At 44.5% G+C, this 14,604-nt stretch overlaps 1 protein-coding gene across 5 annotated transcripts in view; it reads right to left on the bottom strand.

Moving 5' to 3' along the window:
- LOC147442268 (protein GAMETE EXPRESSED 2-like) overlaps positions 1-14,604 on the bottom strand; it is a 195,210-nt gene that overhangs the window by 109,766 nt on the left and 70,840 nt on the right. For all 5 annotated transcript variants that reach the window (XM_086528502.1, XM_086528497.1, XM_086528499.1 and 2 more), the window contains 2 exons: positions 5,194-5,435; positions 2,776-3,021 (listed from right to left, as the gene is read on the bottom strand). In XM_086528502.1, coding sequence (XP_086384628.1) covers positions 2,776-3,021; positions 5,194-5,435 — 488 coding nt within the window. The remainder of the gene's footprint in view (positions 1-2,775; positions 3,022-5,193; positions 5,436-14,604) is intronic.

Here is a 14,604-nt window from a genome sequence, read left to right as displayed (position 1 = left end):
TGGCTTCAAAATAAATATATTCACTACTTACTTAGTGAAAGGACACTCTAAAGAGAAGAAAACGCTAAAGGAAAATTAAGCAAAGAAAAACACAAATAATGTAATGTGCACTCGACCATCTCTCTTTATATAAACACAAAAAGTCTTTTGACTTTTCACTTCCATGTGTCTTTTCATTTCCTAAACTCACCCTTCACTTATTCCCCTTTGCTGTTTTGAAAGGCCTTTTGATTTTTCGAGATTGGGGAGACCTAATAGCATAATAAAAATTTAAAGGAAACGTCCAAATAACCTGCAGCGAACCAGTGCAGCCTTTGCCCCTCTCTGCAGCTCGCCCACATCAAACTTCTCTCTCCCCTCACTCACCCGCGTCGCATTCTAGGCTGCTTGCCCACAGTAACTTTTCTGACATCCCTCTCACCGATACGCTGGGTTCAATTATTGCCAGTGTAGCTAAATTTTCTATGCTAGAATGGCATTTTTAGCCAAAGTGGCACTGAGATTATCGAACTGCAAACCAACGACCTGCAACAACAGAGGCAACTCGGTGTACCAGCCACGTAGGATAGCGGATGCAACTGCGGGAAACCCAACAGGGCTGCAAGAAGAATGGCCAGGATGGGTATGCCGAGTTTGTATGCAACTCGATTTTGTGTATGGGTGGCCTGCGTATGCCCGCTGGTCCTGTGATTTGCAAGTAACTTCAACTTTGGTACTGTGGTTTGCAAGTATGTTACTGGTGCAGCAAGCTGACGTATGCAATGTAGTTCCCATCAATGTGGTCGCACCAATACGACAGCATTCAGCATGTGGCCAATGTGGTTCTTATGACAGTTTGACCCATACGAAACCATGTGCCGACTGCTCCGCGCAGTGACAAATCGATTGCAGTCAATTCTGAGCTATTGCTGCTCACAGTGTGGGAGAGGTGGTCATTGTGTTATGGATTATCTTCACCCCACCATTGTCCGTTTTGAAAATTATCAATTTCTCCAAAGCATTGTCTGGTGCATATGCAATCTTACGCAAGGGAATTGGATTTGGTTATTAGCTTAGGCTGGCAGTTTACTCTCGGGGATGGTGAGTGGTCATGTGGCAGCCAGCTACAGTGTCACTCGACAAGTGGTTACAGTTCCAGTTGGTTTTGGGTTCACACTAGGGTGGAAACTCTCGATTGATGGACCAGGGCCATGACGGTGGTCTAAGTGGACCAGAGGCGCTTGGTGGGACACGCGAGGAGTGGTAGTCAAGTGGACACCGTGACCCGCCTATCACCACCAGATATGTGTAGCCGTCTCATCAATTATGGATGATGCATAGCCACTGTATATATGATCAATCTGGTATTCGTTTGTTACGAGTCTTTTGTCTCCAGTCTAGCCTTTGAGCATAGTCTAGTCTTTTGCCTCCAGTCTATTCGATGATGGATAGCCACTGTATATACGATCAGTCTGGTATTTGCTTGTTACGAGTCGTTTTCCTCTAGTCTAGTCTTTGAGCGCACAGCACTCTCCCTACAGTCTGATCCTCGACAGCCCCATTGTACCCTGTGAGCACTTGGTTTGGAGCTGTGCGCGCTGCCAGCCAGAGTTGTAGTTGATACCTTGAGAGTAGTCAATGCTTACATTGGGCTTATCTGTCTTATGTTTTGAGTACATTACAGTTCTATGTGACTTTTCAATTCTCTGTTCCATTCAGTATAGTGCATGCATCGAGTGAGGTTTCTTGCATATTGCATTGAGGATCACCGACAGTAGAGAGGACGACATTGTTTCCTGCTACAATTTGGGCCACCACTTTGATATCATGGAGTGTACATATCAGCAATAAATGTAGATATTCCTCTTGAGCTATGAGGATCGTATCTTCACTGTGAGCTAGCTCATAGACTACAACCTTAGGACCTGTTCAAAGACCTTCTGTTGACCTCCACTCAAGGACAAAAAGAGTGCTACTTGTCCCAAAGGCCATTACAGACAGGACACAACAGAAAGGAGACGAATCACCGAAACAGATGAGTTGCAGACCATTCACTATTCAGAAAAACTTTTTTAAATTCCTGACTCCTCTTCAGGATAGACGAGGAATGAGACCACAATGTTTAAAATTCTGTTTAGGTAAGGTAAGCTACTAAACAATTGTACTCAAACATGACCAGGCACTACATTGTTTTTTGTGAACATAAGGTTTTCCTAAACCCTCTGCATTTTTTTTAGCTTCAACAAAAAACAAAAGATAATTGAGAATTCCCTGCACAGCATAACTTTAAAGCCTGGTGAGTATCCTTGAGGCTTGGTACATGGTGCTACTCGAACTTCCCTTTCCCTTCATGCTGAGTGTATTGCATGGCTGTCACTCTATATGACTGAGCACACACCTACTAATACCTATGTGAACACACAGTGTGGTGGGTTGATAAGGGTTACAAAGTAAGAGACCTTTACTGTAAGTGAAACATGTGCTGGAACAGGTATACCAGAAACAAAAAGAAAAGAAAGAGTCTACTGCAATTACTATCAGTTACTTCACTTGAAAATGGTGGAATTAGAAACTATTGAGGATGTGATTGCCAACATTTTTGCTTTTATCACAACACCAGTAAATAGATGCCATCACAATCAACTCAGTTATCCTTCCCAAACAACTCACCTAAAGAGCTGAAGTACATGTTCTTCCCAAATTTTCTTTGATTACTTAATGAGCAAGGGAACCAACGACCCTGGAGACTTCAAACTTCAGCACACACAGAGATTTCCATCTATTCATATATCTTACCCTGTGTAAACCAATGCATTAAGTGCAGAGTTGATTTCATCACTTTCACCAACAAGCTCGAGTGTTGTGGAATTAGATAGAGAGTTATTGCTTTCAACAGATGTCGAAGTTGTATAAATTTGTGACGGCTCCCATGAGAGATCAAAATTTTCTGTAGTCTGAAGATGGCCATAGTCTGTAGATATCTGAGCATAAGCAACTGGTAATGGAGCTTCCGAATAGAAAATCATGAAAGCCTTATCTCCACTGAGCATCATCATCATAAGTTAAGGCCACACAATGAAATAAAAATTTGTGTCAGAAAACGCGTACAAAGAACTTCATAATACTACTCTCAAGCCTGATTGTTAACTTCACACACACTTAAGTTTAAACTTTAAAGTGGCATATCCTGACTTCAAATTAGTGTACACATTAACCAGCTAGAGATTCTGGTATCAGAATGAATTCTCAAGGGAAGCTTGCTTACATTCATAGAGCATTTTAATAACCACATCAAACTATCAAACCTACAATACAGTCTTCGCTTTTTTTCTATTAAGAAGGTGATACTAAGAATTAATTCAGTATTTACACCTATCTATTCCAACTGGACCTCTCTAGAGAAGCCTCATAGGTGTCCATCATAGCTAGGGCTTGAGTACGATCAAGTTTGACCATAGTGCCCCTCCTAGGGTCTCATTTAAATGTGTCTACGTCTTCCTAGGTATTACCCATGGTAAGGTAAAACCTATTAAGGGTCCACTCAAGCAATAACCAAGGAGATTGCATAGCACAAAGAATGCCTCCGCTTCATGTTGCAGAGTTTAACAATATGCTAGCACCGATGGTTCTTAATATGGCATAATCATTAGAATACTAGAGGAGCCCAACCACATCTCTACCAATCAAGTTCAGCATGCAAATCGGAAGGAAATGAATGAATCAGCATTGGCCCTTATTGGTCTCGGTTTAGCCAATAATACTCCACCTTCATTTGACCAAGAGGACTAAGGAGTTTGGTCTTCTCCTGAAGCCACTTTCAAATTGTTTCTCGAAAGGTGGTTGTATAGTTCCACTAATCAACTTGTAAATACACTTACAAAGCATTTCGTCGTTGACTTTAGCAGTTGGCTACCCTTAAGTGCTCCCAAGAAGATGATGATAAGCAAGTTGTTCTTCTCAACAATCCTACCAGAGTGATCAGAGACCAAGTACTACCATTGAGCAGGATTTTACTTCTAAAGCCCTTTTAGCCAAAGAGGTCAAAGCCCCATGGGTACCCATAGCTAGGGCTACCAGTTGGCAAGATTCTAGGTAGTAGCCATAGTTAGGAATTAACATTTGCGAAGAGTTTGGGTGGTAGCCATAGTTCAGGCCAAGAGTATGGGACTTGGCACAATTGATCATTGTCTCAGCTGTCTATGTATGACCCACAAAATAGCAAAAGGTCTAGGTGGTAACCATAACTAGGGTTACAAGTATAGAATTTGTTACAGTTAAGTCATTGTGTCCTCTCTGTGTCTGGTCTGTCTATTTATGACTCACACTAGGACATGCTCTAAGGAATAAGGAGACTTCTGTGAACCCTGACAAGGGTCCACTCAAGCTATACTGCTATACCAGCAGTACACCTCCTTGGAATCTCCATTAAAACCTCCTAGAGTGTTCTCTGTACTTAAACATCCCCAAGCACTCTACCCTCCTCCACGCCTTTCTGTAATCACTCTTAATGATACGACCGATCCCTATATGACCCTGCGCTTTTGGGCCGCTCATCTATCATGCTATCTCCATGTCTTTGCAGCTCTTATCTATGATCTGAGAAACTAATCACTCTTCTGAATGGACAAAAATGCTCACTGGTAACAGGACTCCATATCTATATTAGGCATCTAATCTCATAATATATTAGGCATCTATCTATGAAATGCTCCTTTGAGTCAATCTCCATATTGTTTGGATGTCTTGCTATCTCATGGTTTTCTTTCTCTCTCTCTTTCTTGTGGTTTCTTGTAGCCCTCCCAGCCTCAATCTCAAACTTAAGTGATGAGACTGTCAGCTTTCCAATGGTCCTCATACATAGCATGTGACCGGTATGCATCCAAAGATTTGCACATTTTATATTTTCGTCCATGCTACCACAGAAACGTTGTTCTTTGTTGTACATTGATTTTTTCTCATGGGAAAGTTTGGCCTTCAACAAATGGTAGTTCAATCTCTGTTTACCTTCCTTCTCTACTTTGAGCAGGGTCGGATTCCTTTTCAACCCTTTTAGGCAGCAAGGAAAGGTTTATCGTTCATGATCAGTTCTGACTAATTCTAGAATGGTCATCACCTTCTTTTAGGGGTCAACATGCTCATCTATGATGATTGAAAAAACAACCATCTTCCTTAAACATGCCAGAGGAACAAATAACCAAAGAGTTAGAACAGTACCTTTTAATTGGTGTCGATCCTTCCTCACAAATCTCCAAAGCCTCTGGTATCGACACTATTATTGGGGGATGCTTTACCACAAAGATTGTGGCAAGCGCAGTCTCTGTGTGTACCAGATTCTTATCAGCCTGTTTGGAATCATCCTGAACTTCGTAGATGAGTGAGTCATTCCCTAAAAATCCTTTTTGAGGAACGTAAACAATTTTTTGTCCTCTTATATACGTGACACCATTGATTGGTTGCTGCACATGACAAGCAGCGTTACTTGTACAGAAGAATTGAGGACTGTAGTGAGGAAGTCAATTGCTTTGTAAGGATTAGGTTTGTAAGTTGACGAACAAAAACGTAAAGTTTACCTTCAGATATTAAGCACACAAAAGATTTCAATCATGAGAACCGAGAGGGAACACCCCCCCCCCCCCCCCCCTTTCATGGTCCAGCGCCCTATAACAGAGCCCAATGCTTAGTTTCCTCCGTTTGCTCTTATGTCTGTGGATCTTCAAATGTAGACCTTTTAAATGCCAGAATGAAATGCAAAATGAAATGTACATAAATGTCTGCAAGTGGCACATAGTTCGGGACACACATACACTTCCGAAGGTGGTTTTATTGCCTCGGGTGAATGATGATTGGATCAGACAATGTGTGTAGTATTCAGGCCTCCCGAGCCAGTGTTTCATTTGCAGACACATGGGCCATCTTCCCAAGGCCTGTCCACAGAGAGAGCTTGATCAGCTCCACAGCCACATGCCCCTAGGGCGAAGCCCCCAGAGATCCAACTCTAGTAGCAACAGATAGCAAGCCAGAGGAGGGATGGCACAAGTTCCGTGGCCGCCATCCACAGGGCCAGGCACCTTGCCTGGGTGGCCGTCCCATGGTTCCTCTCTAGAGTAGGTTCCCACAGGAAACTGCTTCGGACCTCTAAAACAGAAAACCGCCTCAGACCTCTCATCCTCCACATCTTCTGGGCACGAGGATCCGATCCATCCCTTCGACCCCCAACAACCCCCCAAACACCCCTCCCCCCCCCCCCCCCCCCCCCCCCCCCCCCAACCCTCCTCCAGCCCTCCCATCCCCCCTTTGTTTCCCCACCCCTCACATCCCCCTCCCTCCCTCGCCACCCCCCCTTCTCTCTCCTCCTGCTGCTGGATATGAGCGCATTCCTGTGGCACGCCGCTCCCTGGGCAGCTCGTGTTACAAATTGAATGGTTCCGGAAGGCAGCCCTTCCTTCAACCTCCCCTCTTGGTTGAGACGTCCGTCTTTGGGGCTATTTGAAAAGGCCTCTCTAGTTTCGACATCAGCACACAGTGGGACTTCTTTAGCTATGCCTTCACACGATTTCTTGGCAACCCCCATGCCGACCTAGAGACGGATTTCTTTCCGGTTCATGTCTTGTTTCTTCTGGCACGCTGTACAAATACTCTTTTCCACTTTGTGGTCGGGACCAAAAGGATTAGACCTTGAATTCGACACTTGGTTGATTCTTGACTTTGGCCCTTGAGTTCCCATCACACAAGGGACCTTGGGATCACTGATTTGGTGTAGACCCTATGGCTGTTGGCCAAGTTCACAATGACTTTGTCCGATGCCACAGGCTGCAGACACATTATTGGTCACTTTTTTGCAGATGCGCAGTTCTCCCCTTGCTATATATACACTCATGAGGACTCTTGGGCAGAGGATGTGACTCAGAGAACTGCAGTCATCTTAGGCCTTTGTGGGGCATGTGATGCAGTCTCATTTGCCTCGGGGTCGTTCAGATGCGGATTACTCCCCATCCAAACCTGACTCGAAGATTGCTCCCCTAGCTGTTGTAGCAGCATCTATTTTCTCTCACTAACCCCATAAGAATTGCCTCATGGAATATCTAGGGCCTTGGAGGACCACAGTTTGTACGCCATCGGGGTCATTTGAAACAAGAGCTCCAAATACGCCTTGTGGGTGAGCCTCTTGATATTCTTATGCTAGAGGAGCATCATCTGTGTGAGTCAGTGATGTGGACACCCACTGCGAGGTAGGTATGAGACATTTTGGTCAGCTGCTTTTGAGCCTCTGGCATTCAAAGAGGTGTATGTATGAACTATTGCACACTCATGACAACAGGTCATTGTGAGTAGAGGTATTAGTGTGCCAAGCAAGGCCCAGTGGGTCACCATGCACGTTCAAGGTAGCCTTGTGATCTTCTTGAACATTTATGTGACCAACCATGCGAGCGTACGAGCTGAGTTTTGGTCACATATTGTGGAGTCCCTGCCTCATGCAAAATAGTGGTGCGTTGGGGGGGGCTTCAACAGGTTGGAGGACCCCTCAGATAGGATTAGGGGCAACCATGCTACTATTCACGCGGCTGAGCTAGCTGTGGCTATGTATGACTATGAGGATTTCAGATGTATGGCAGCATGCAAGCTTTATACGGCCCTCAAATACCCTCTCATTCTCTCGGTCTACGACCGCAGAGAAGGGAACGTGAATCTATCCAGGATAGATTGTTTCTATGCCAGTGGCCACATATGTGACATGGGCCCATCAGTATGCATTTTGGTAGGGACCACTTTTTCCGATCGTGCGCCAGTGATTCTTACTGTGTCAGACCGCTGACAGAGGAGTGGCAATGTCATGTTACGCATCCCAGAGAGGATTCTGCCAGATACAGAGATGAGAGAGCAGGTTGTGGCGTTGTGTGCAAAGAATTTGGACATGCACGGAGGCCCTGCTGCTAGACACAGCTAGAGTAGTCAATTGCCTTGTGGAGTTTAGTCGTTTCTTCCTCAAGGAGTCTACAGCTCGTTTGGCTGCGACCAGGGAGAAGGAGAGGCGACTCCGACGGGGCATTGCTTTTTTGCAACGGATATAGGAGTGCCACCCATGTAGCCCTTGGATGGAGGAGGAGATGCAGCAGGCTCGGCACGAGCTGATCACTATTGAGGAGCGACGCCACGAGTTTGCCTTTCATCGTCAGGCATCTTAGTGGACTCAGGTGGGCGATGGAGTTACTAGTGAGTTGTTTGAGATTGTGCGTCTTCGCCATGCGCACACTAGTGTTGGTCAACTGAGGAGGCCCGATGGGTCTAATGCTACAGAGCCCAAGGATATGCGTGCAGTTGCTACTAACTTTTACCGTTACTTTCAACAGAGCCACAATCAGAGCGTCAAGATGCATGCAGAGAGCAGGTGTGGGCACAAATGCATTGTTTAGTCACTAAGGAGATGCGCCACAGGCTTGAGCAGCCACTCAAGTCCGAGAAGCTACAGGAGGCCCTCAAGGCACTTCCCAGGGGTAGTTGCCCACGACAAGATGGTTGGACTCCCAACTGCTTCTAGTATTGGAAGGAGCTTGGTGTAAACCTTTGTAGTGCTTACCAACACATTCTCCACACTGGGGAGATGCCTCATAGCATGAGCGAGGGATTGATCTACCTTATCCCCAAGGAAGGTGGCCCCTTGGACGAGATTCGGCAATGGCGACCATCACCATTCTCAACTCAGCCTACAAGATCTTAGCAAAGGCTCTGATTTTCAGAATTCAGCCGCTACTTGAGAGCATTATACATGAGATGCAGACGGGTTTTGTCAAGGAGCGTAGTATCCTTGACAACGGTTTTTACCTTCTGGGAGGCAAATGCCCTCGCACGTCTCCGAGAAGAGGATCTAGCAGTACTCCTCAATTTTGAGAAGGCGTATGACAGAGTTGACTTGGGCTTCCTTGAGGGTACTATGCATCAGATGGGTTTTTTAGATGCATGGATAAGGGGAGTGTCAGCTCTCTAAACACGTGCGCACAGTCAAGAGTTGTTGGCAGGGGGAAGAGGGGAATGCTTCATGCTCGCACGATCAGTTCGATAGGGCTGCCCTCTTACCTACTTCCTCTTCCTTTTCTATGATGAGGCGATGAGCACGTTCTTGACCTCACAGGAGGTTGGTTTGCGTGGGCTGAAGTTGCCTGTTCAGGGAGAGGAGCTCATGGGCGTTGAGTTTGTTGATGACTCAGGCATTTTTTTGGAGGACTAGGAGGCCAACTTGTACAGTCTCTTGATAGTACTGATCTTCTGATTATTATTGGTCTTGCTTGCCTTTTTTTTTTTGAAATCTTGGCTATGCAATGCCGTTACTCACTATGTGTAACTTGGTGTTCTATTGTGCATCGAGAGCATTGACCAACTAGTGGAAGACAGCGGTTTTCTCCGTTGGTAGTGCTCACATACCGGATTGGTCACCTAGAGAGGGCTTTAGGTGGATTCCTCCCTGGACACCAGTACGTTACTTGGGTTCTCAAGTTGGGTTGAATCTGATACCAGAGCAGAAGATTGCTCTTTTCCTCCTTTCCATCAGGAGGAAACTGCTACATTCGAGCTCAACACAGCTCTCTCTTGCTCGCAGGGTTGTGGTGGCCAACCACGTGCTTTTGGCCACTATGTGGTACATCATTACTTGTTGGATTTTCTCGAGCTCTTGCATCACCCAACTTGGAGTGGCTCATCAAGAACTTCTTGTGGTTAGGGCGACTCACAAAAAGCTCGGGCCAAGGTCTCCTTGCAGGTCATGACTTTACGTTGCTCTCAAGGAGAGTTGGGGATCGACCCAGCACCGAAGAGTAGAGCTCTCCTTGGGAAGCTTGTGGTTAGAGGACTTCTTCCAGGGGAGGAGGAGCTGTTGCTTCACCGGATTCCGGTCGCACAGACTGGTAGCCCATGGAAACCCTCCACCCGTTGGATTTTCCCAGAGATGTGCAAACTAGGCTTGGGTAGGAGATGGGAGGATCGCTTTGCTACGAGCCTGCTTTGGGAGCAGTTGCAGGGTCGCCTTGAGTAGCACGGCCCACATGCATTGAGCAACGGTTGAGGCAGCACTTGTTTGGAACCCTAAGGTCAGCACACAGCGAGGCCACCTCACTATAGTTTACAGCACTTTCTGAGGAGAGTCTGGACACTCGGTTGCAAGTCTTGAGGAGGGCATAGAGCATGTGTCAGGATATTGTAGAAGTTACACCTATAGAGTGGTACACCCATTTGGAGCCCGTAGCTCCATGCTCGATGGGGGCCTTCACACGACTGGAGGTCCTCATCTCAGTCAAGGCTTGTTCAAGCACAAGTTCCTGCAGCTTCTTTGAGGTTCAGAGGAAGGGTTGCGTCCACAATCACTGACGAGGCACCAGAGGTGGCGCAGTGTTGCTTTCAGCGGATCACAGTTGTGGGCATCAGTGGGAGGACTTGTGTCATAGACCCAGACCCAGCAGATCTTGTCAAGGCACTAGCCGCTCTGGGCTTGGGAAAGCCGCTCCTTGGTGCAAGTGTAGTGGGACCCAAGGGGGTGGTTTTGGGGAAATTCTTCACTCAAGCCAATCACCCAGGGACCCCCTTCTTCTAGTACACAGCTCGGCTTGGTCGCCACATACTGACAGCAATGAGAGAGGCTTGTCCTGCTCCAACGGCTCACTGACAAGAGGAGGGTCTCACGTCCGAGCTATTGGCAGGATTTTGGGAGGCTTGTGGGACAGCAGACAGCCGAGACGAGTCACCATGTTCGAATGGCTAGTGGCACATCGAGCTACTACAGTCGGGAGTTGGTTGGTGCACAGCAGCCTCTCAGCAATATGTGCCGCTTGTGACCACCCACTTGAGACCCAGCGCCACTGTCTGTGGGATTGCCCCATGGCACAGCAAGTTTGGCTTCGGATTCTTCGGCTGATGCCCGCACTTTCTACAACCAGCCAATACACTTGGGCTGCTATAGCTTGGTCCACACTCACGAGCCCAGCAGTTTATTTTGAGATGGCTTCAGTCAGTAGGATGATTGTGATACAAGAGGGCCGCCTACACTCCAGCCAGCCACCGAGTTAGTCCCTTAGGAGTGGACTTGAGATAGAGAATGGTGTTGCGAGCTTATCTGCGGCTTGACACTATGGCTCATCTGGCGAGCCCGTTGCTTCCGCATCTTCGAGGCTCGCCCGTCCCGCTGGCGGAGACTGTCCCTAACATTTGGCTGGAGCTAATCCACATACTTAGGGGCCAGTTTGAGAAACTCCATGGAAGCTCCGACCGCATGTGGGAGAGTCGCAAGGCCTTCTTGCGCCTTTGGCGTCCAAGGCCCTTCTTCATCATGGTCCATGGTGCGTCTAGATGGCCAGTGTGGTTGTTTTCTCCGCCCATCTCTTGATTTAGCCATCTATGTACATATCTTGTTTTTTCATTCAGAGAGTCTCCCCACACGTTGATGTAGTCTCTTTAGCAGGGGCTGATTATAGCCCATTGGGCAACTTTCTTAACAAATGGAAGGATCTTTTTCTAGGCAAAAAAAATGCTTCTTGAAGAGTTCAGAAACTTCATAACAGGGATTACACCTAGTGAATCATTTAAAATCCAACTTAAGTTAATAGGTAAATCCATTGCCTTTAGAATATTTTTTCAAAGTTTACGCTAGGCAAAATGGCTTTGAAACAATAACTCAGCCATTTGAAAACCTCTGTTAGAGAGGTGTTACAAGAAGCATCTATAAATCTAGGTTTGATAGGATTCTTGTGGAACTTTCAAATGATATACAAAAATGGTCATTTAGGATGGCACATGAACCCAACAGACTTACAAAAGTCTTGATGTTTCAAGATAACCTCTTGCATTGAAAGATCACAACCGTTGTAAGTTGGAGAGTTTACTTCACCTAACAAACATTCTAAATAGAAATTTTTGCACGTAAAAACAAAGTTATTATAGCACTTTTCTACGTACGAGATTACAAAATCCCGATGAAATTTCCCAAGAGCATGACTATCAAAAGAAGATATACCTTCCTGAAGAAACGTTCCTAGAGCAAGATGCTAATTTCAAAGAAGCTTTCTTGAGAACTACAGACTTCCAATGCGAAAAAACACCTTGAACTCCTAAAGACTCCTCAAACTTTACTATGAGACTAGAAATTCCTTTCTCTATGGCTTTGAAGGGAGCCTATGTTTAGTACCTCTAGAGAAGAGGTCTTTCAAGGAATCACAAGGTAGAGTGGAACAATCGACAATAACTACATGACCCAAAGCTCCATTCAGGTTAGAAGAGAAGACAGCTTTACTACAAGGACAATCAATACCAGAGATTGTTAGCCTCTCTTGCACTTTCAAATTATGTACAATGTCACTTACTTAAAAGCTGTTGTCCTTAAGTTCTCACATATTTGAAACCTACAACGGGATGGTTCTATACCTTTCTCACACAAGGAGGAAGGCATCCAAAGCTTCTTGAGATCTCCAAATAGAGCTTAATCCAATCTTGCCTAAGTCAAGGGAGGTAAAGATAATTATCAACAAATCTTTCTTCCCAACCAAGGAATTCTTAAGACTAAGACACTTGGACTTCAAACATTTACCTGACAGTACTCATAATTCACTACTATGAGACTTTCTTAATTCTCATGTCTAGATAGGGGAATCAATCTCCATTTGTAATCCCTGTATACAAAAACTCTAAGGTTAGAAGTGCCAACACTCTCAATCTTAGAGTTTAAGGTCCTAGGAAAATCTTGCACTCCGTAAGACAATTGGATTGAATATAGGGACAGAAGGTGGATCTGAACAAGAACCTTTAGAAATCCAACCTGTTTTAAATTGACTTAAGGAAGAACTAACTTGGGTTTGGTATGTCTTCGCCAAAGCATAGGTTTCTTATGGTAATTTGTCTTATTTTGACTTTCCTTCCAAGTCAAAATTTTAGGGCAAAAAGGTATGCAAAGTTCTCATCCAAAACAACTCTCGAGGCCACGTTGATTTATAAAACTCTTCAGAGTTTTTAAAACTAGCCTCTATGCGCTCAATAGGAAAACAACAGAAAGACTCAAAGCCATGTTTTACTATTGCCGCATACGAGTTTCACACTTTCACGTAAAGGGCTTTTGATTTGAACTTTCCTCACTTCTCTTACGTGTTCCTAAAAACGAACAAAAGCTGCTCGAAAAGTTTTTCCAACATAAATCATACAACTATCATGAATACTATAAATCACATAAATAACTTGAGTGGTATGATCTGGACTTAAAGGACGATCTACCCTAAGATGTTTCTTCCTTAAACGCCTCAAACGGTTAAGAGCTTTTATAGAAGTACTTTTGTAATGAGTGCTAACTAAGAAATTCTTGAAGGTAGCCCAACGAATAGTACCATCACCAAAATCATGCAAATTAGACCTTGCTAAAAACTTAGATCTTTCTTATTACAAATTATGACTACTTCTAGCTACTAAAAAGAAAGAAGGGTGAGAGTCATTGACATTGCTAGTTGAAGTTGTGGAAAGGCCAATGTTTTAGATCAACTCCCGCCTCAAGACTAAAGATCCTAAGGTTAGATAGGTGCTAATCACACCCCTCATTTGTATAGCAGGACTAATGTTAGGCATTGAGTTTCTTAAAGAAAGCTGCTTGCTACACTCAAAAGATCATTGACATTAGCAAGCAATCGAGTGTCCATGATCCCTCGCTAGAATCACTACTTAACCTCTCCTCTCCTAAAAGATATTTCATGAAACCACACAAGAGACCCTTCATCCAAAGGACCCACGTTAAGATGTTATTTTTACTGTTTTTAAGATTTTTAAGTAGCACAATTATGATTTTAAAAAACATACATTCTACAAATTTATATTATATAATTTTATCCCCAAAAAAAAAAAAAAAACACCAAGACAAGGCAAAAAACAAGAGACTAAAGTCACTCACGTAACAAATCAAAACCAAAGTCAAGGTGAGAAGAAACTCTACACAATTAATCATAAAAAAGGCAAGAATACAAAAGGACACAAATATTTCACTTGATTTAAGACAAAACAAAACAAAGAAAACAAATTCACACAACTGAAATAACATTGTCACGAGTATACAATTAGTAGTTGTTGGGGTACACACACACATATCAACTGAAATAACATTGACACGAGTATACAATCAGTAGTTGTTAGGGTACACACACATATGTGTGTGTATACCCTTGATCTTATCTTTCACATGAGGCGTTTCACGAGATGATTCATGATGTTATTCACCCGTTGGTCGCCCAGATGCATCTTGCTTCGTATCGCTTCATCATGCGCGTGCAAAGTGTGATTCACGATTATGGAAACCACGACATGCTACGATTACACGGGGATGATGAGGATACCAAACACGTTTATCAGAGCTCCAACTTTTGGCTGATACGATTGAACATGAATTGACTGCGCTTTGTCAAGGTTGTGTATGTCTGTAACATAATCATAAACGCAAACTAGATAAATGGGAGACTGGGTCTCGACATCAAGCGTTTATGGATAAGGGACGTGCCTTGAAACGATTTTTAAGCACTTACACTCAACGGCCTCTCAAACCATCAAAAGGGTTATGCTTCTATCGGGCTCTTGGACAGCCTCAAAATGTGAGCTTGCTGATACCATGGCTTCACA

The sequence above is a fragment of the Adiantum capillus-veneris genome, chromosome 14 (assembly GCF_014529385.1).
Source record: "Adiantum capillus-veneris isolate H3 chromosome 14, ASM1452938v2, whole genome shotgun sequence".
Classification (NCBI taxonomy): domain Eukaryota; kingdom Viridiplantae; phylum Streptophyta; class Polypodiopsida; order Polypodiales; family Pteridaceae; genus Adiantum; species Adiantum capillus-veneris.
Note: the sequence above shows the minus strand (reverse complement) of the source record. Positions and strands in the feature narration are given on the sequence as shown.